The 22,866-nt window shown below is 33.9% G+C and overlaps 1 protein-coding gene and 1 pseudogene across 10 annotated transcripts in view; both read right to left on the reverse strand.

Annotated features, from left to right (window-relative positions):
- The window catches only part of RAP1GDS1 (Rap1 GTPase-GDP dissociation stimulator 1), a 172,909-nt gene that overhangs the window by 79,745 nt on the left and 70,298 nt on the right, over positions 1 to 22,866 (reverse strand). For 8 of the 10 annotated variants that reach the window (XM_009207218.2, XM_009207216.2, XM_021938648.2 and 5 more), the window contains exons 3-4: positions 20,832 to 20,954; positions 13,181 to 13,306 (exon numbers count right to left, since the gene is read on the reverse strand). In XM_009207218.2, coding sequence (XP_009205482.1) covers positions 13,181 to 13,306; positions 20,832 to 20,954 — 249 coding nt within the window. Of the gene's footprint in view, positions 1 to 13,180; positions 13,307 to 20,773; positions 20,955 to 22,866 lie in introns of all 10 variants that reach the window. The other 2 variants (XM_021938650.2, XM_021938651.2) reach the window with 1 other exon arrangement.
- LOC116274384 lies at positions 10,460 to 10,588 on the reverse strand (annotated as a pseudogene).

Here is a 22,866-nt window from a genome sequence, read left to right on the forward strand (position 1 = left end):
GGGCAAAATGCTGCCAGTCTCTTTGCTAAAACATAACAAGAATCGCCTTTGCTCTAGTTTCTAACAAGTTTTTCTTTTCCATCTGAGACCACCTCAGCCTGCACTTTATTGTCCATATCACTATCAGCATTTTGGGCAAAGTCATTCAAGTCTGTAGGGTTCCAAACTTGCCTACATTTTCCTGTCTTCTTCTGAGCCCTCCAAACTGCTCCAACCTCTGCCTGTTACCCAGTTCCAAAGTCACTTCCACATTTTCGGGTATCTTTTCCACAGCGCCCCACTCCCAGTACCAATTTATTGTATTAGTTTGTTTTCACACTGCTGATACAGACATACCCAAGACTGGGCAATTTACAAAAGAAAGAGGTGTAATTGGACTTACAGTTCCATGTGGCTGGGGAAGCCTCACAATCATGGCTTCAAAGGCAAGGAGAAGCAAGTCATGTCTTACATGGATGGCAGCAGGCAAAGAGAGCTTGTGTGCAAAAACTCCCCCTTATAATAACCATCAGATCTCATGAGACTTACTATCATGAGAACAGCATGGGAAAGATCTGCCCCCATGACTCAATTACCTCCCACTGGGTCCCTCCCACAATATGGGGGAATTCAATATGAGATTTGGGTGAGCTAAATCTAAACCATATCACATATATATTAGCTAAACCATACTACATATATATTACTTATTAACTGACTCATATTATGTTGAAAAAAGAGAGAAAGAGAACAATCACTTAGTATTCACTTCAGATGACAAACATTCTGAGTAAAGAATCTGTTCGTTTCTGTCCTATTATTTGCTTCTTACTGTTTATGTTAAGGTTTCTCAGGTCACTAAAGACTTTTTTGCTGCTCATGGACATGTTTATATGGTTTTGCCACTTTCATCCCCGTTCTATTTCACTTAAAGCACAGAATGAGAAAATATTTTGTTAGAGAGCTACTAAATTGAAAAGCTTACTTTGCTGTGCCAATAAATTAGATATATTTAAAAGGGCATATTAACAATCAGAAAAATTGAACAAAAGTGATAAAATTACATTTTAAAAAATATTAGATGTGTATAAATTCCTTATATCACTATCACAGGAAAGAGCAAATTTATTCAGAACAATTAGGACAGTATTATTTTATTTTTTGAGACAGGGTCTTGCTCTGTCACTCAGGCTGGAATGCAGTGGCCTGATCAGAGTTCACTGCAGCCTTGACGTTCTGGGCTCAAGTCTCAGCCTCTGGAGTAGCTGGGACTACAGGTGTGTGCCACCACGCCAGGCTAATTCTTTTACTTTTTTGTAGAGATGGCATCTCTTTATGTTGCTCTGGTGGGTCTCAAACTCCTGTCCTCAAGTGATCCTCCAGCCTTGGCCTCCCCAAAATGCTGGGATCACAGGCGTGAGCCACTACACCCAGCCCTCGCATCATATATATATATATTTTTTTTTTAAATAAAGCTTTTATACTTGGAAAAATGTAAAAAGTTTTTCCTCCATCACTTGGTTCTACTCTATGTTCTTTCAATTAGGTTAATTTTATTTTTGTGATCTTTAAACAAATTAAACAAAATGTTGGCTTAAGAACAGCTTTTAGTAAAATCCTTAAAACATATTCCAAAACCCGCATGCTCAGAATTATTCACATTGAAGCATAAATGTATTTAATGACAGTGCATTTATGTATTCGACAGTGATAACTTCCTCAGATATATTTACAGAAACAATGAACCTGAGACCTGGTTTTTAGATCAACACTATCACCAATTTAACTGTGGATTCTGAAAAGTCACTTGAATTTTCAGGTCTCAGTTTTTTATCTATAAAATTTGGCAGGGGTGGCTAAGATGACTTTTAAATTCCCTCCTACGTAAAAAACTATGACTTCAAGGTAGCTTTATTCACTTAAGCTTTCTAATTTCTCTTGGTTCCCTTGAATCTACATATTCTATCTAAGAAACAGTTAACATTTTGCTAAATGCAGGAGATTACTTTAACTTTTTGAATGTTTATTCCCCAAATGTAAAAGAATATAAAGATATTGAAATTGCCTATGTGCCATTTCTTCTTGTGCCTCTGCGAAGAATCTCAGACTTAATAATGCCTGCAGCAAAACAAAATAAAAAGCAGCAATAACTGAAAAACCCAGAAATAAAAAACAACCTCTGTTCTTTCCTACATCGGCAAATTGCCCCATCTTCTGTCCAGGTACTCAAGTCCTAGAAATCACTCTTGATTTCTCCCTTTCTCATATTCCCAATCCAATCCATCACTCTAAACACTTCCCAAGTTCCCCCTCTTTCCACACTACCATAACTTAATCCAAGTTACCATTATGTTGTTCCTGGACAATTACAAAAGTCTTTCAATTAGTCTCAATGCTTCCCTTCTTAACTCTTAATTTCCATCCTTCTCAACTCCTTTTCCATGCAGCTCCAACAGTGATGTTTTTAAAATCCAAATCAGGTCATGTCACTTCTTGCCTTCAACAACTTCTCACTACTTCTAAGATGATTCACAAGGTTTTCTATCATCTACACTTTTGTTTCTTCAACTTTATCACACAAAACTCCCTGTTCATAGTATCTCACATACCCTGGTTTCCTTTCTGAATTTCTACCAAATCCCTTCCCCTCTCAGGGCTTTACAATTACTACACTTTTTTTTTTTTTTTTGAGAGAGGGTCCCACTGTTATCTAGGCTGGAGTGCAGTGGTGTGATGGCTCACTGCAGCCTAGAACTCCTGGGCTCAAGTGATCCTCCCACCTCAGCCTCCAGAGTAGCTGGGATTACAGACACGTACCACCATAACGGTTCATTTTTTATTTTGTAGAGACAGAGTCTCGCTGTGTTGGCCAGGCTGGTCTCAAACTCCTGGCCTCATGCAATCCTTGAGCCTTGGGGTCCCAAAGTTCTGGGATTACAGATGTGAGCCACCACACTTAGCTCGATTACTACACTTCTATAAGGAATATTCTTCCTCTTTTCTTAGCTAGCTCATTCTCATTTTCCAGACCTCAGCTTAATTAACATCCACAGAGAGAACTTTCTTCACACTCAAATACACTCCATTATTATACATCACCTTTTGTATTCCCTTGATGTCAATCATCACGATCTATAAATATCTTTTCTGTAGTATTTGTTTATTATCTACCTCCTCCTGTGAAAGCCTCACAAGGATAGAGACGTCTTACTCATATTTCCCCCCATAATCCCCATCACAGGCAGTGTCCCCTAAACAGAGTTTGTTCAATCAATATTTGTGGATTAAATCGTTGTACGTATACACCAAAGAATACAAAGACACAGAAAATTTCCTGGCATTTACTCATTATTTCATATCTTCTCAGTACATACATTTGTAAGTATAGTTATTACTATAAAATATGTGACCTACATCCTCAAAGGGGGAGAACAATAACTTGTGGTGTTAAAAAGGAAGTTTTCACACTCAAAGAGATTAAAAGCCAGTGATGTAAATCATGAGCAGCAACGTATTTTTCTAAGTCTGAAATAGTGGCCATTCTGATCTGCATGATTATGAAGACTTTTTTTCCATTCCTATTAAATATACTGCTTTTAATTTTGCCAAGTTCCTGGAGCAGGGAAACAGTAATAGACATACCTACATTGTGTTTGTTGTTGTTTTCAGACAAGGTCTTGCTCTGTCACCCAGGATGGAGTGTGGTAGCACAATCATGTCTCCCTGCGGCTTTGAACTCCCAGGCTCATGTCATCCTACCTCAGTCTCCTGAGTAGCAGGACTACAGAAGTGCTCCACTATGCACAGCTAAATTTATTTTTTGTAGAGATGGGATCTTGCTATGTTGCCCAGGCTAATCTTGCACTCCTGGGCTCAAGTGATCCTCTCATCTCAGCCTCCGAAAATGTTAGGATCACAGCTGTGAGCCACCACATCCAGACCCTACGATGTTTTTCAAGACAAAGTTAAAATGTATTTATGAAGTCTACTAGGAAAGAAAATTAAATTCTAATGCTTACATTTCCCCCTATAATTTTGCCAACAGTGAATTTCCATTACGTACCTTAGACATAATTGAATGTTTTCAGCATTCAAATAAAAAAGCTCACCAATATCATTTCTAAAACTCAAAACACAATTTATTCACCTTCCAGATTCAGGCAAAATCCCTGAAAGACTAGATATAAAAGCAAAAGCTATAACATATTACATAAGTAAAATTACAAAAGTGAGTCATGAAGAAAAAAGCCACCATGACTGTTAAGTGCACACATATCAGAAGAGAAGTATGCAACTTGCAATTTTCTGATATTATATTCAGGTTTAAAAACCTGCATTTAGGTGGGAAAACTTCAAGGTGTATATACATTTACACTTGTAATGCCAGATCAGGAAAAGAAAATGAATTAAATCTTTCATTTCCCAAAGCACTAGTACCAAGGATACAGCATAAAATGAGGTTATGGCCCAGCATTTGATGGACACAGTTTTTGGTGTGCCTGCTGATACTAGTATTAATTTCTGTAGTCCAACAGATTTCTCACATCAGTTTAAATTGTTCAATAATTCTACTTTTTAAAAAACCCTTTATCTAATAAAGGATTCATAAATCGCAATACATTTCCTAAAGAAATCGCTAAAGCTTTCTTTACTTCCTATATTTTTATATTTCTGTATCATTTTATTAGCAAAAGACTGAATATCTTTAGTTTATAAACAAATCATAAAGTCATTTAACTCAATTATTTCCAAAAATTACCGAAAGTGAATTTTACATAGCATTTAAATAATAATGTATGTAATTTATTGTTCCAATTTATTACTCCAATTGTTCAAGATCAAAAGCTTTTATAAATATTGTAAATATAAAAGCTGTTTTTGTACCAAACTACTTCATACTTAAATTATACTAGATTATATATACGTGTGTGAGCAAATGTAAAATGTATATATAGTTATGATATAGAATTTAATCTGAACTGACGACAGCATAGTTTCTCAAAGGGTAAAAACATTTTACTCAGCAGGAAAAATGTAAATTATTCACTTTTTTTTTTTTTTTTGAGACAGTCTTAGTCACCTAGGCTGGAGTACAATGCTGTGATCTCAAATCACTGCCTCCTGGGTTCAAGCAATTCTCATGCCCCAGCCTCCCAAAGCTGGAATTACAGGTATATGCCATCATGCCTGGTTAGTTTTTTCTTTTTAAATAAGAGATGGGGTTTCACCATGTTGACTGGACTGGTCTTGAACTCCTGATCTCAAGTGATCCACCTGCCTTGGCCTCCCAGAATTATGGGATTACAAGTGTGAGCCACTATGCCTGGCCCTGAATTATTCACTTTTACTAGCATTTATTTTTCATATTTCCTCACCACCAAGGAAAATGAACCCTACTTGTAGCAAGGAAAACGTTGATCAAAAGTTGAGAAAGTTCTCAGTACTTCAACTTGTTTACAAATAAGAAAATTTAAAAAATTTAAACAAAACCCCATTAAAAAGAGCACTGGATAATATGTGTTGATAGGGTTTCAACAAGCAAACTGGAAATCTTACGTTTCACATATCTAAATTTTAATAGGTGAAATGAGAGTGGTAAAGGTAAGGAGAAAAAACAGATCTAGACCAAAAATGTTTTTAAACCCCCAAATAGGCCTCTATAATTAGACTTTTCCCACCCTACCTAAGTCCTGTTAATAAGGAAAGGAAAATTCTAAAGCCATTCAGCCTTCTGACTCAGAGAATGGGGGTGAGGTGGGGCAGGGGAAGGCAATCATATATGACTTCTTACTGAATCCAAGAAAAATCATCTAATATTTTTGGTATATGCAATACTCTCTCACAGGTTGCTTCTACTTTCGTATCTATAAAATTAAGAACAATGACTCAGAAATTACTATTTCATGTATTCCCTAAGACATTAGCTTTTTATAAAATAGTAGTTGGAAAGTAATCAAGCATGGGAAAAAAAGCAGTAATATGTGTTCTTTGTCCTACAATTTTTAAGGTAAACTTTATAGAATCTTGCATTTCTGAATACCATTTAATAAAAGAGGGATTTAAATTTAATACCAAGTACAAAAATGGAAAGATCATAGTTTCTCAAAGTATAAACTATCTGAAGAGATAGAGTACTTAACATTGCTTAAACCTGGTACAGCGCTATGTAAGAACCAGCCAAACTGATAACTATCTGAGTACTGTCTCTCACTTCACATTATAATTCCGTTCTCTCTGCCGCAGTCACTATTTACCACACCACACTTGGCCTCCTATAACGGCTTCCTGAAATCTCTGCCTCACATCTCTGTCCATTCCAAAACTAGACTATATGATGCTACAAAACTGAAAATATCAATTTCTTCAAGTTACTTTCAGAGGCTCCTTCCTGTCCACATATAAAGTCAAAATAATTCCTTAGCCTACAGACATTTTAAGTCCACACTATACATTAATGGATGCACAATCAAGATCTCTACCATAGCACACCTGTATTACTATTTGGCTATTTTAAAAAATCATATCTTCATGATTCACATGTTCCACAGCCCCAATTCTGAACTTGCCCCCAAAACCACACACTTCCTACCATCATTCTGGTGTTGACTTTTATTAACAGATGAGCTTGACGTCTACCTTACTGGGAAGATAGAACTATACCCAGAAACACCTTTGAGTGCCCTCTTTACTAATTAAGGTTTTTTCAATACTTTCATTTATCTTCTTTTTTCTCTATGGCAGAAATGTCCTTTCTCATTTTAACACCAACTTGTTTACTTGAGTTCATAATTTCACTTTTTTGGTCTATATTATTTCCCTATCAGTTATTCCCCTTCTAAGAAATTTACTCTGCTTTTGTCCCTGGGTCCTAATCCCAAAAATATGAATTCCTACTCCCTAAAACTTATTTTAGGGCTGTTAGGTTTTTGTTGATTTTTTTTTCCATAAAAGTCCAATTTGGAGGGAGAAAAAATTACAGGGAATTCTGTCTTTCACATTAATTGCACAAACTCATTAAAATTATTGCTGTGAGCTACGCTTTAAATTTTTGTGTGTATGTGTATATATACCTGCTACCCCCACCTCCTACCTCAGGTACTGCTGAAACAACAAGGTCATTTCCCATAGAGAAGAGAATATATATGCTTTCTGGATAGGTGAAGTTTTAAAACTTTTTATTTAGAAGTAATTAGAGGCTCACAAGAAGTGATTTAAAAAAAAGAAAAAAAAAACACAAAAAGGTCTCATATATCTTTTATCCAGCTTCTTCCAATGGTAACACTGCATAACTCTACTAAGCAATAGCACAACCAGGACACTGACAAATTGGTACAATGTTGGACCTTATTCATATTTCATCAGTTTTTACATGCATTAGTGTATGTGTATGGCCATGCATGGTTCTAAGCAATTCTAACATATGTACAGATTTGTGTACCACAACTAAAGTGGTATTTTAAAATACTCACTTTCATGCTAGTCAGGTTTCCATCAAACTGATACTGGGCTCAAAAATCAAAGATAAACATGGTTTTTGATCTCAAGAAATACAACTTGATATATCACACAAGAGAGAGAAAAGGACAAAGTACAATGAATGGAAACCAGAATTGTATTCTGGTTTTAAAATGAACTAGGAAATATATTCAAGTCAAAACTTTTTCAAATTTTTAAACCGAATCCTTTAAGCAAGTTTAGCCACCAAAAAAACAACACACTTGGGATATACTACCCAAATACAACAACCTTCTGTAATGTTCTCAGTATTATTTCCCAGATTCTGTTGAAGATTAGTACAAGAAACAATCACATGGAAAACATCTGGGCAACTTTTGTAGAACAGTCACTAGGGACACTGTAATGCCAGTAAATATCCTTACATATTGTAACCAGGTATGTGCACAGAATCATTTGGGGTATTAATGACACCCTGATAAGTCCCTCCTACTATTTTGTCTCAAAAGTTTTTTGATTAAAGAACTAAAATATTCCTTTCTATAATAAAATAAAAATTACAAGGTATATCAAGTTTTTTTTTCCACATAAGCTGCCAAGAAGCTCAAGTGAAATCAGTGCTTATACACAGTTAAGCATATTATCCTTGCTTCCCACCAGATTTATCTTTGCCTCTCTTTATATGGCTTCTGGCTTTAATATCTTTATGTAAATATCTTTTCTATGTTGCTGTATGTATTACATTGAGTCACACACTTTTCATATAAACATATTTAATCCAAACAAATTTACTTTACTAATAAGGAAACTAAAATCAGAAAAATTAAATGACAACTTAGTGAATGGTAGAGCTGTAAATCACATTCATTTGCAATATCCACTTTCTAGGGGTTATATTAAAATTTTATACATTTATAATTATATTAATTTGTAAACGAATTCTTTTCTAAGTAATGCACTATTTGGTTAATTTCTTTAAAAAACAGCTACAGTTAATATTCTTATTTATTTTCATTCTGATAAAAAAATACATATAATGTGTGCTCTGTAATTGTCCTCAAGTTGTGCTCCTTTGTTCATTTTACTTTCTCTACCATTTAAAAAGTTCTTTAATGGCATATGCTTGTTTTTAGAGCTTACGACAGTGTTACAAAACAACATCTACTTCAATCTATATTTAGAATGTCTTTATAGTGGAATGCTTTCACGTGATAACAGTCATAACTACTATCTTTAAAAGTAGCAGTAACATATTGTTGTATATTCTTATATACATGATGTACTTAAATAATAAAACTCATAAAATACAACAGATTGATGAAAACTGAAGAATCTTATTTTTATGCTACTTATTGACTGATAATTCTATTTTATTCTAAAACTGAGTAACACAGAAAATAGAGTAAATACAAAGACTTACATGAGACTTTAATAACGTAACTAATATAACTCATCAAATAACCTAATTGATATCACTGAAATAAGCATTTATTTTAAATGATGGATATAAATAGTTCCATTTTGAATATAACTGTTGCAAATATACTTTGATTACTTTGGCGATTTCAAAGTATGTCTGCATTATATTAATATATACTTTTCTGACCAACTTGCATGATAAAATATTGTAGAATTATTGGTAACTATTTTTCAGCATTTGCAGTAAGAACTATGATTCCTTCTACACTATTTTTATATAAAGAATTTTTATATATAAAGCCTTTATATTAAAATAGTGTAGCACAAGAATCACCAATATACAAATGGATACATGCATATGTTTCAGCATCCTTCCCATATACACTTGATGTCAATGAATAAACAATATTTCACGTCATAAACACTGGCCCTGGCAAGCCTGATTACCACCTCATTTTAATATTTATTTACTCATCAGCAAGGAAGAATACAACTTTTTATCTCATGTATGCAAGCATATCATATAAGCTTAAGTGTGCATATCTTTCCAATAATAGTACCAGTTACATAGTAAGCATTCACTTTATTTCTATAAAGAGGTATATTTGTTTAATTTTAAAACATCTTTATTTGATTTGTACATTATTCTTCCTACGTGTATAAAAAGGCACAAATATTTAATTTCATGTAATCATTTTCTTCTGGCCTCTACTAATATCTTTCAACTAGTAGATCAAGTAACAATTATTTCCTTACCTCAAGCAGTAATATCCACAAACAGAATACTAGTCTCAAATCACCAATTTATCCCCAGGAATTATAAATACAGGATGGGAATTTAACAAAAAGTTTTTTAAAACTATAAGGCCATTAAAGTATATCAGCAATTTAAAATGTGCACAGTTGCATAAACAAATCAATGAAATGAGGAATGCCACAAAGACAGCTATATAAGAACATAATCCTCTTTTTCACAACACCTTTGAAATGGAAGTGTAAACAGGCCAAAGGCATGCATTTCTGAAATATGATACTACTGCGCTTTAAAACCACATTCCCTGGTATAGCCCATCAAACACACAATTTTGATTATTTCTTTCCAAATTGAAATACAACTTTCCTTTCTTGTCTGATCTGAAAGATGTCAAAATTCTCATAAAAAGAGTTATTTTGGCAAAGTTAAAGGGCAGAAGAATTTTAAAATATTGCTTGTATCAGAAGTCTGTTTGGATACTTCGAAAGAGAAATCCATAAATGAAGTGCCTTGCAGCTCTCTGGAAGAAAAAAGATCAAGCATTTTAAATGAAAAACGTTCCCAGCCAGTGATTCTTTCATCTCTATATGCAAAAGGGAGACTGGGATTCCAAAAGTTCATCAGCAACAAAACTTTACTCCGTCCCATTTAGCAGTATGCCAGTTTGTTACCTCAAGTTAGGATTACATAAGGCCGTTTTCTTTCATTAGGAAAAGTTCCTAAAATGGGCACTGTCAAGGCTGGTAAAATTGAAATCTGACCTAGTTTTTCTCCAAAGATTTCCACGGATTTTATGGTAATTCTTTCTACAGTTGGAGCTCACTTCCTTTCAAATACACTATGCTAACTGAAATATGCTAGCAAATGCTTTACTTTTCATGTGTCAAAGTAAAAATCTACAGAACATGTATGAATTTGTCAAATTTTTATCTCCAATAGTGAATTCTACACTTGATCTTAGCCAAAAGGCCAAGAAGTGATCTAACAGTGAATTATTTATACCACTTTCTATTTACATCAACTTTACTATCTACTGTAAGCCTACGATCATACTGAATAAACCTACGTTAAAAAAGTTATTCATCTGGAGTACATTAACAAAATGGAAATCAACTGATTAGCCCCATAGGTAAGTTTGATAAAACACAAATATATGAACTCTTTAAAACATACTTTATTTGAAAGAAAAAGATTATTTGTATTGATCACAGGGCTATCATGTAGTTTTCTATACTCCTTTTAAAAACGAAGCATTACATTCCCGAGAGTGAAGAAGGTTGATGAATTAAAATAAAAGCCACTAAAAACTTGTTTAAAAAGGAAAACTATCCAGTTGTCACAAAATAAATTGAGAAATGCATTTCAAGTAAATTCCCCAATCAACCACATGCCATCACATTTACAGGGTTTTATATTATTCTTGTAATTCAAGTATAAACACTGTAATTGTCCTGTAATCATTCTAGAGAAATCACTAAGAAGTTCACAGGATTTAATTTTGAATAAAAGGGTAAGAAAGCATGCAGTCTATGGAAATTATATGCATATGAAAGCATAGCACAATACATTTTCATCACCTGATTTATTGTAAGTAATAAATCACTTCTTACATTCACTTTTAAGACTTCAAACTTCATTTCCTGAACTAAAGTTTAAAAGTATAAAAATATGGCCTGTATTTACTATGCTTAATTAATCATTTAGCTATGACTTCCATTGAACTAAATGAAGATAAGTTGGTCATAAATATTTATAATAAGAAAAAAATTAACTTCATAACTTAAAGGATATCCATAGAACTTTATATTGTATATCCCCTAAGATAAAGTAAATAGATATAATAAATACTATAATAATGGACTTCAGTTTCATCAAAAGAATAATCTTAACTAGACATTTATTACCCTAACTTCAAGGTTCTTTAGAATACACAGGAAATAAAATTACTCTATGCCCATTAAAAACCAAAGCAATATGAAACAAAATATCACTGTGTGTATTTCTCCTATTTTATTAATAGGAAAAACTCCAGGACAAAAGTTCTCAAAACAGGTAATATTCTCTATGTTCAAACAATGTATAATTCAAGAATAACTAAAATGAACAAGGTTTAAAGAATACTTTTGGTACCCTTAAATTCTAGTAACAAACACAGAAAAGTAACAATAAAAACAGTAATAATCAATACTCTCCAAGTACATGTAACTAACCTTTGACTACTACTCAGCTGAGGTCTAATATATACTGCTAACATTAATCATATAAATATACAATAAATGATTCAATCTTGAAAGTTGATATTATAAACTATGGTGCTTAATAAAAATCCTAAATAAGAAAACACAAAATTATAAACATAAAGCAATAGAATTTTGTAAATAAAGCTAATACCCTATGATAAAAAGAACTGGAATGAAGGAGCAGATAGGCAGATTTGCAGGCTATATTGGGGACTGAAAACTGAAGTTAAAATTCATATTAAGACATCTATGTCCTCAGATTAATTACTGATATTTCAATACTTATGGCTATTGTAACTCCTATTTCAGAAAAAGTAAGAAAAGGAGAATAAATGAGGCTAGCTTTACCACTACTGCTATATATAAGTTATAACTGTAGTTTCAATCTTTTTCCCTACTTCTTTCTTATATCATAAATGAATATATTTATGTCCTTTCTTTCTGGCTCATATGCATAAATCACTTTTTGAAGGACTGCCTATTATAAAAGCGCCAAATCTTGCGTGTTTATAACAAAATAAAACTCATTTGAGTTAAACACTCAATGGGAAAAATAAGCATTAAAAGTTATCCTTGTTATAGAAATAAAACTAAATTCCTAGGAGGCTTTACAGGTGAATGATAAAATATGTGTTTTGGCTCAGCAAATAGAACTCTAAGGAAAATCAGAATAAGCCTAGTTAAGCTAAATATACTTAAAATATTTTTCTGTATTTTGTTTACATGTAGAAAGGGGAAGTAGAAATTGTAACGCTGTTACAATATACCCATACCCCAGTTCTTGCTTTCTTTTTGCCTAGTAGAACAGTATATTATAGAAGGTGGTGAGGATGACAATGATATAATGACAAATAGGAATGGAGTCAATGCGAATGCAATGGGCCAATCTAGCTTTTGAGAAGAGAATGGTTTTTATGATTGGTTTTACTGAATTGCAAGTAATTAAAAATGTATTTGGACAGACGTAGAAACTTTAAAAAATTGTGTCCATAAGCATTCCCATTCAGAGATAATACTTCAATGAAACCTAATTGAGAAGATGCACATATGTATTTTGTCTAAACTTAAAGCCCCAATTTCTTAGAAACTGACTTAATTTCCTCTGAAAATATCATTTGTGATAATAGAGGAAAACATTTTATTTCCTGTGATTTCTTAGATAAGAATACAATGACCCGAATCTCCATAAATTCTGCTAAATAAGCAGTGCTAAATCACGCTGGCCCATGTTAGTGTTTTAGCCTAGAAAAGTCACTGCTAACACCAAAGCAGATTAGTCTGAATATCATAATTCTTAAAAATGTATGTGTATTATTGAGATGTCAACACTTACGGCTATCGTAACATATGTTTCCTAGAGCCCTGCCCGTTTGAAGCAGCACTTCCTGGTCTTTGCTATTTAGCAGCTGCACCAGTGGTGAAATCAATCCAGCATCCACACATGGAATTCGCATAAACTCTGAAAATAAGAGACATATTAATTAAAAATCTAACAATTCACAATTTACATAAATCACCTCCCCTAATAAAATAAATACCTACTTTTAATATGTAGTATTTAAAAGTCACCTTGAAAAGGTGGCTGAATATTTGAAGAGTACATTTCTGTTCAAAAGTACCCTGTTACAGCCCTACTAAATGCTTCATAAAATACACAAAACTGACTGGGGTCATATTTTTGTTTGCTGACAGTCTCTGCCATAAACCAAAGGGATTTTTAATTAACTTATGTCACAGCTAATTTATCACTATCTTCTCGTAATAACTGGATGTGCTTTGGAAGCATTATGTGTGATGATGGAAACAATGGCAATGTATTTCTATGAGCCTGATAATTAAAGTACTAGAGTTATAAGCTAAGCCATCGTAATGTCTAATTTTTCACTGTTTTCTAAAAAAGCCTATATATATATATATATATATATAGGCTATATGCATATAAATATATATATGTTTATATATTTGTTTATATATGTAATATATGTTATTAAATACATATAAACATATATTTTTTTATATATAGCCTATATATATATATATATAAAAAAAGGTTTCAGTAAACCGTTAAAAAATAATATGTCCTTTTTGATTGGTAAGATATGGTGGAATCATCCTCTTCTTATCCTCACTCCCGTCCTTTATTAAAATCCATTTTATGGCTCATTCATATCTGCTGCTATACCCACACATTTACAGGTCTAAAGAATCAAATGTTAAGATTTCTTAAATTTCAAATTCATTTTTTCCTTATCTTTATGGCATGCCATTCTCTTATGTATTAACTCCCCATGATACCACCACAGTCATGATTAGAAAAACTTTTTTTTTTTTTACAGTGTCTCATGATGGACTACTACAAAACATAAGGAAATATGTAACTGGTGAAATTTCTCCAATAACCAATAACTGAATTACCTTTTTGGACATCACAACTCACCATAAGGATGTTCTGGTTAATAAAGTTAGTTAACAAAGAACTAATTTATCCATCTATAACTTGTCCTACTAGAAAAATCACTACCTTTTCCCTCTATCAAGGTGGTCTACCCCTTACTTTGTTCCACAGGTACCCTCACAAGCAATCCTCCCTCTCTTTCCCTTCATTTTCAAATTCTTAGAGCATACCATATAGGATATTCTGTCAGCTGTCACCTCTGAGACAACTTCTTTTCCGCCTAAAATAGCTGTAAATCACAGAGGTATTCCTCTCTCCCTAAATAAAGGATTTAATTCCTATCATCTCCTTCTTTCTTACTCTATCACTGAAAAATCCCCTGTCATGTAAACTTCTGATTGAGATTATTTCCTATCTCAACAACTAAGCTTTGAGTTTATCACTGATGTTATCAAACTCAATAGTATTAAGTATCCTACTACTCATGCTAAGAAAATGAATTATCCTATACATGTTCATGCATTCAATGACCATCTATAGAAGAGGACACACCAATCTTCTTATCGACCTCTTTAGTTAATTGTTACTTGACACCCTTCATAGATTTCAAATCTTTTTTTCCTTGAGACAAGGCCTTACCCTATCACTCAGGCTGGAATGCAATGGCATGATAATGGCTCACTGTAGCCTCGAACTCCTGAGCTTAAGGGATCCTCCCTGACCTCAGCCTCCTGAGTAGCTGGAACTACAGGCGTGTACCACCAGGCCTAGATAATTTTATTTATTTATTTATTTTTGAGACGGAGCTTTGCTCTGTCATCCAGGCTAGAGTACAATGGCGCAGTCTTGGCTCACTGCAACCTCTGTCTCCTGGTTCAAACGATTCTCCTGCCTCAGCCTCCCGAGTAGTTGGGACTACAGGCTAGTGTCACTACACCCAGCTAATTTTTGTATTTTTAGTAGAGATGGGGTTTCACCATGTTGGCCAGGCTGGTCTTGAACTCTTGACCTCGTGATCCACCTGCCTCAGTCTCCGAAAGTGTTGGGATTACAGGCATGAGCCACCATGTCCAGCCAATTTTTAATTTTTTTATAGACAGAGTTTCACTATGCTGCCCTGGCTGGTGTCGAACTTCTAGTCTCAAGTGATCCTTCCATTGTGGCCTCCCAAAGTGCTAGGATTATAGGTGAGAACCACCAGGCCTGGTCTAGATTTCAAATCTTAAATTAACATGCTACTAACTCATATTAAAGACAGATGTTCATTATCCTTTTCACTGAAGTATGCCTGGTTCCCAACAGTAAGGTGATTTCATTGATTACTAAAACAAGAAATTTAGGAATGGTCTGATTTGCACTCATTCATAAATAAAACTTGTTTATCTTATTATTTTACTTGTTTTGTTACTGCTATTCTTCAGGCAATGGCAACATTGATGAATTGCTGTGTTTCTTTTATGTTTTGCCTATATGATACCAATCTTTCAAAATTTTGACTCTACAATCAATAGCTTCAAGTATTCTTGGAATAGTAGAGGGTAAATAATTACAGAAAAATTATGGAATCAAACTCTTTGGAACCATTTTTTACTCAAAAACATATAAAGATAAAACAAAGCTAATATATTCCTCAGCTTTTAGTCACTGTCAGTCTCTGGATAAAGTAAAAAAGAATTTCTTCTAAAAATCTTTTGCTTTTCAGCTAATTTACTTTTTTAACCAAAGAGTGGTAGCCCTCGCTATCTAATTTTAAAGACATAAAATTATCACGCTTCAGGCAGATATATTAAAAAAAAATGCCAGGGATGTGTAAGAATATGTTTAAAATGTTATACATACTACATTAGAGAAGCTTCAGAATGGCTGACAGTCATCTTTCTTCAAAGGGGTTCCTACTACCTATACCTCTGCGTTTCACATCAGCTACCTTTCACAGCTGGCTGGATTCTGACTCAATAGCCTAAAAAATGGTCTACTTTGAAAGATTTCCTAAAGAACAATGGCAATGAACTTAAAAAGAAACAGGCAAAAAATCAGATTCTCTCTAGGTAATCTGAACTCAGAGAACTGAAAATTTTGGTTCGGGGAGGGGGCAGTACTGCAAGGGAAAGAGGCTGAAACCAAGATACATGCAGAATGACAGCGAATAGAAATCAAAGTTAGTGGATGCCATTATGCTGCAGAAAGCAGGAGCCATTAAGTATTTCTGCATATTTGTATTTGCCTACACAACACAGAATTCATTTTTTTTTTCTTTGCAAAACATGTGTAGGTTAATGTAGAAATTCAATGCAGAGGTTTTAAGGAAATAGGTACTGCTCTATTTCAATATCAATAAAAATAAAAAGTTGATTTCCACCTAAGACCAATGTTGTTCCCTTTGACTGTAGTAATATATTCATTAAATAATTATTGATTATTTCTATTCTTTTCTAAATCTAGAGTGTTAACATTTTACTTTCTTGCTTTTACTTTCTCAAACCTACTTGAATTACACATTTATTCAGCAGCATCATAAAGTACAGGCTGTGATGAAAACCACAAAATAAAATTATCTTCTTTTATATACACTGAGATTTATATCCCCCTCACATCTCCTCAAATATTAAAAAATCTAATGTCTACTTTCTCCACTTTCAGCTACCTGAAGAAACTATTTTATTAAAACTCTTTTAAACCAAAATTTTCAAGCCAAATAAAAACACTGAGTAGTAGAGTCCACCTCAGTGTTTATTAGACTAAATCATTATATTCACATTTGAATTTTCTCTAATAACCTCCCTGTGTTAACGCTTAGCTTTTTATATTTTTATTCTGAAAAACAAGGAAAACCATGAGGCATGAATACAAAGAATGAGTCACTTTTATATGTGGGTTGTCAAACTGACATTTATATTTTTCATTCACACTTTGTACTGCCCTTGTTTTTAAAGAAGTACTGGCCGGGCACAGTGGCTCATGCCTGTAATCCCAGCACTTCGGGAGGCTGAGGGGGGCAGATCACGAGGTCAGGAGTTCGAGACTAGCATGGTCAACATGGTGAAATCCCATCTCTACTAAAGATACAAAAAATTAGCCAGGCGTGGTGGCGGTCGCCTGTAATTCCACCTACTTGGGGGACTGAGGCAGGAGAATCACTTGAACCCAGGAGGCAGAGCTTGCAGTGAGCCGAGATCGCGCCATTGCACTCCAGCCTGGGCAACAGAGTGAGACTCTGTCTCAAAAAAAAAAAGAAAAAGAAAAAGAAAAAAAAACGTACTGATAATAATTCTTACAAAATGACGGAGGTTAAGCTTCCAACACTGAGGTCTGAAGGTATACTTTCAACTACTTGACAACACAGTGCATTCTTCTGGAGTCTCAACTTTATTCAATGATTTTTCTAGGGCACACATGCATTTCATACTAAAATAAACACGTACATGTACCTGTTATGGAATAGAGGGCAAAATTAAAATCAATAAAATAGAACAGGAGACTTCTGTATTTCTGGTTAGTGCTCTTCCCAGGTCCTCTTGGGTGTAAACTTTCACTCTTTTGTTGTTAAGAGCACTCAGGTGGAAGTTTTGATAAACACTTTGCAATATGATAAAGTACACAGAAGAACAAAAAAGCATAATGTTAATCGAAACTCCTGATTCTGTACTGCTTTAGACTGAAACTTGGTTCTCAAGCTTTATACTCATCAGTATCACCTAGAGGACTTGTTAAAACAGATGGTTGGGCCCACTCCTGAGTCCCTGATTCAGTAAGTCTGGGTGAATGGATCCAAGAATTTGCATCTAACAAGTCCCCGGATGAGTCTGTTGCTGCTACAGGTCAAAGGCAGGGAACTGCTATAGAAGAACAGACAAACAGCAGTTCAACTTTTGCTGGTTTTTACACATTTTCACACCAGTTACCAGCCCAGTCTTTCATGTTACATGCTGCTACCCCTGTACTCAGACCACCTCTACACATTCCACTGCCATCATAAAATTTCATTTACTGAAAAGAAATGAAAGGAGAGAAACAAACTAGTGAATAAAATCCAACTATTATCACTTAAGTGTGACGACAGTCAAGATATTTAGCCTCTATGTTTTCTCATGTGTATAAAATAACCCTATCTCATAGGGGATTGAAATAATGTAGACAACACTTAAATTATGTGAGCACAAAATCATAGCTAGCATTAGGAAGTATTACTATTATTATTAAATACTTTTGAGAGTCCAATTCTGAAATATTCACAGATATGTCATATCTTATTTGTCCTTTGCCTCCTATCAGTCTTAAGTCTATCATATAAAGGAATAACACATTTAAAAGGTCTAAAAAATCTTTTACTATAATTTATGGTCAAAGCTACCCTCCCACATTAAACTCGCCCATGGAACTTCTTACAAATCCTCTAAATTTTGAATGTCAGCATAAAGGTGTGTTAATTTTTAAAGATTCTTTTTCTATGTACAAAAACCTATTTGGGGTTTACGTGAATCGAAGAAGTATATGCTAATATTTCTCCTCTGTGCACAGTAAAGATGAACAAATTACCTTCCAACCTCATATTCTCTGGTTCATACAATCTTTTTCATCATCAATTTCTACCAAGAAATACATGCCCAATCAGTATACTATGTTGTGCCAGGTTGCACTTCTGAAGTTATGTATTTCTTTTGAAAAGAACACTCAATGGCCAGACTCAGTGGCTTATGCCCGTAATCCCAGCACTTTGTGAGGCCAAGGTGGGAGGACCCCTTGAATCTAGGAGTTCAAGACAAGCCTGGGCAACATAGGGAGACCCTGTTTTTACAAAAAATAATAATAATTTAAAAATTAGCCAGGCATGGTGGCACATGCCTATGGTCCAGCTGCTCAGGAGGCTGAGGTGGGGAGGATTGCTTGACCCCGGGAGGTCACGTCTGCAATCAACCGTGATTCTGCCACTACACTTCAGCCTGGGTGACACAGTAAGACCCTGTCTCAAAAACAAACAAACAAACAACAACAAAAAAAACCACTCAACAAGATTCTGGTCCACTTTCCCAGCCAATCACTTAAAAAAGTAATTGGCTGTGGTCATGGAGTAATAAACATACCAATGTATCGTATTTATTTTAACCAGTGGAGGTTAGTGACATGCCCTTTATCAGCCTCTGATTAAAAGCATAAACATTAAAAATTCTATTATGTCTTTAGAACATAGCTATCATCTACTAGAGTATTACTACAAGAAACTCTTCAAAGCAGAGTTGTCATGAAATTGTGACAGAGCATTATGAGGAATTTTATTAAGTAAGACAATAGAGGAATGGCAATCCATTTCACAAAATCTGTTATCCAAAATTTCTGATTTTACACTACAAGAATGCTTAAGAAAAAGGATTTTAAGATAAAAATTGTGGAGTCTCTACCTTGATTTCTGGAACTCTATACTGTGACTCTAACAAAGTTAAAAATAAAAGACTTGTTCTTAAAAACCAAGATGCTTGTATCTAAGAAAATTCAGATAAGGGTTGGTCCAGGTTAACAAGCAATGTCTGGAAAGAATTCATTTTCAAACTAGATCTGCTTCTTAGATGTGACATATAAGAGTGATAAGTGGCCAATTTTCTAACAACCACCAAAAAATGATATACCAATATGGAATCTAACTTGAAATGCATTTTCAGAACCTCTACACAAATGACAGTTTCATACAATTTTCTTTTTGGCAACACACCTAAAAATACATTGTTTAACCAGCCCAAACCAACATATACTGACTGATACTTTACAAAGTCACCTGCCATGATGAAGCCAGAATTTTTAAATTCCTTCCCTTTAAAGAATAATATATGAATCATATTACAATAAAAGGCTAAAAAATAATGTAAAACTGACAAATTGAGGCACACTAAAGGTATTATATATAGTATGGCCTTCTCTTATGCTTAAAAATTGTTTTAGGAATTCAGTGTTTTTCTTAAACTGACTGAACTAAAACCACTTGCAAATATTTATGCTATAATTCACCCAAAGAATCTCTCAGTGTATAAATAGTACACAATGGGATGGATTAAGTATTCTATAATCTAAACTTTGTTGTCATTGTTTTTCCAAAGTATTCTTACATGGAAACTTAAGAAATATATGTTTTCCACAAAGGTAAGTGTAGAAAATAGAACATATATTCCAACTATACTGTTGAAGTGCCAATGTTGGAACAATAGGCAAAACTAAAAAAGAACAGTGAGTTTATGTGGGTATAACACAAACAAACATAAATATTTAAAAATATATTATCTCTTATGTCAATAAAGATGAATGACTCGGTGGCAAGTTCAAGAATCTTATACCAAAAGTAATAAGTAACACAGGTACAGCTGAGGGCAGCAGAGCTTTCCCATAATTCTACTGAGAAGGAATGGGTTATCAAATGAGACATGTATGAATGACTGTAACTATAGCCATTTAAAACAATTACATGAAGAGTCAAACAAAAGATAGATAGAAATAAAAAACATCTAATCTACAAAATTAAAACATAAATTAATAAAGCATACTGACAAGTAAGATGTAAAACTGAAGATGTTCCCAGCAGAAAAGTTCTTGAGGTAAACCTCACCATTTTTGGCTACTTCTGCTATGATGTTAGCTACTTTGGCTTTGCAGGAAGACTGTGGAGTCAACAGACTTGCAAACAGCTGAAGTATTCCACTTGCCTGGATTTTTTCACTTGTTTCCGTATCTAAAAGAGATACACACAAAGAGCTTCAATGAAAATCTTTAATGGTAAGACTGACAACCGTTATCTACAATAAATTATTCAAGAATTTTTCCCACCCATAATATAAATTAGTTTCAGTATACATTCAAATATATGTGTTTATATAAAATTACCTTCTGCTCCACAAGCTGCTTTTACCTTGAGTTTTAATCTGCACAAAACACCTGATAATATATTTTGTTTATTTACAGCCAGACTATAAAGTTCTCTCTGAATATATCATTTGTGTACCAAACTTCCTCTCAGTGTTAGTTCTAACCCTGTCTATTCAGAATATAAATGCTTTTTTTCTATATCTCTTCTGAATTCTAAGAGCTATCACTTTATATAAGCTCTATGGTTCTCTACAATGCCATAGGCAACTTTTAAAAATGTATATTATATAGGCAAAAAAACTCACCTCCTATCATTTTATATGGAATGAAAAGTGATAGTCAAGGGATTACATGGTTCCTATGACTACTATGTTTTTCATACAACTCATTCACATCACCATTAATGAAGAAAGGAAATAGCACATTGCAACAACCCATAGTATTCTGAATTCTATTTGGTGACACAGAAATTCAAAACGCCCTACTTCTTTCCTTTCCTTCTTTTTAAAATACAAATAACGGGCCTAAAAAGAAGCTACTTCATGTATGTTAAAAAGAATGACCTATTAAAATATAAGATAAAAATAAAGAAAAGCTCAAAGAAATAAAATGATTACTTGTGAACAATGAAGAGAAATGGCATGTGTTTAAAGCTAGAGGGTTATAAGGCTCATTAAAACATTCAATTGAAATTTGTTTCTATATGTAGCTCCTCTATGTCCTTTAGGTCCTTGGATATACATACAAGTAATAGAGAACCCTAAAAAGTTCTTGTTAACTAAATGGTAGCTGATGTGATCAGTAAAGAGTAGGAAAATCATTTTTTATAATTTGAGAAAGTCCACAAAAAAGTAAGTAGCATATTTCTTTATAATAAGTGCTGATTGTTTAATACAGTTTTTCAAACTGTGGGTCCCAATCCACTAGTGAGCACTAAAATCTACTTGGGGAATGAAGACTAAAACTGGTTAAAAAGAGAGAAAGAATTAACAACATCTACAACAACAAAAAAGAGAAAAAAAATTGCACATGGTAAGGTCAAACACTACTACTGAAATTTTGGTATGAATTATGTATATGCATATGCATATGTAAGTATATACGTACTGTATGTAAAATGTATTTCTAATTATGGGTTTGAGGAAAGCGAAAAACCATTGTTCCATGTATCCCTTGACTACCAGGATTTGGAGTTTAGGAATGATAACACTCCAGTTTATGCTTTTATTTTATTGGACTAAAAAATACGTTTTTATGGTATCACTTGAAAATGTGACACCTATTTTTTTTTTTAAGCAAAAAGCCATAAAGAGGTAAACTTAATTTGCCATGTTACAATCTTTTCTTTTCTGACCATTGCTACCAGAAGATATATAACCTTAGAACATTGGGTCATACTGCCCCAGGGGTCTAGCCCCACCATCTGCTGGTACTGGGATGACAGCAAGTGTCTGGCATAAGGCATGAATCATGATTAGATATGAAGCCGAGGCATTTGTTGTGTGTGGAGGCGAACAGTTAACTGCAAATCACCCATGCATGTCTCATTTAACTATAACTAAAAGAGTGGCTTAATATCAGAGTAGAATGTCAGGGGCAAGGGGAAAACCAAACAAAACAATGCTAACTCTTGCACTCCAATGACACTTTCCACAGATTAAATCCAGGGAACTGGGAGAATAGCTGTACTAAACAGGAATCCAGAATTTGAAAATAGTATTTTCACTGCTATTACCAAAGAAATAAAAGGGAAAAATATAACCTGTTTTTTCATATAA

The sequence above is a fragment of the Papio anubis genome, chromosome 3, assembly GCF_008728515.1.
Source record: "Papio anubis isolate 15944 chromosome 3, Panubis1.0, whole genome shotgun sequence".
NCBI lineage: Eukaryota > Metazoa > Chordata > Mammalia > Primates > Cercopithecidae > Papio > Papio anubis.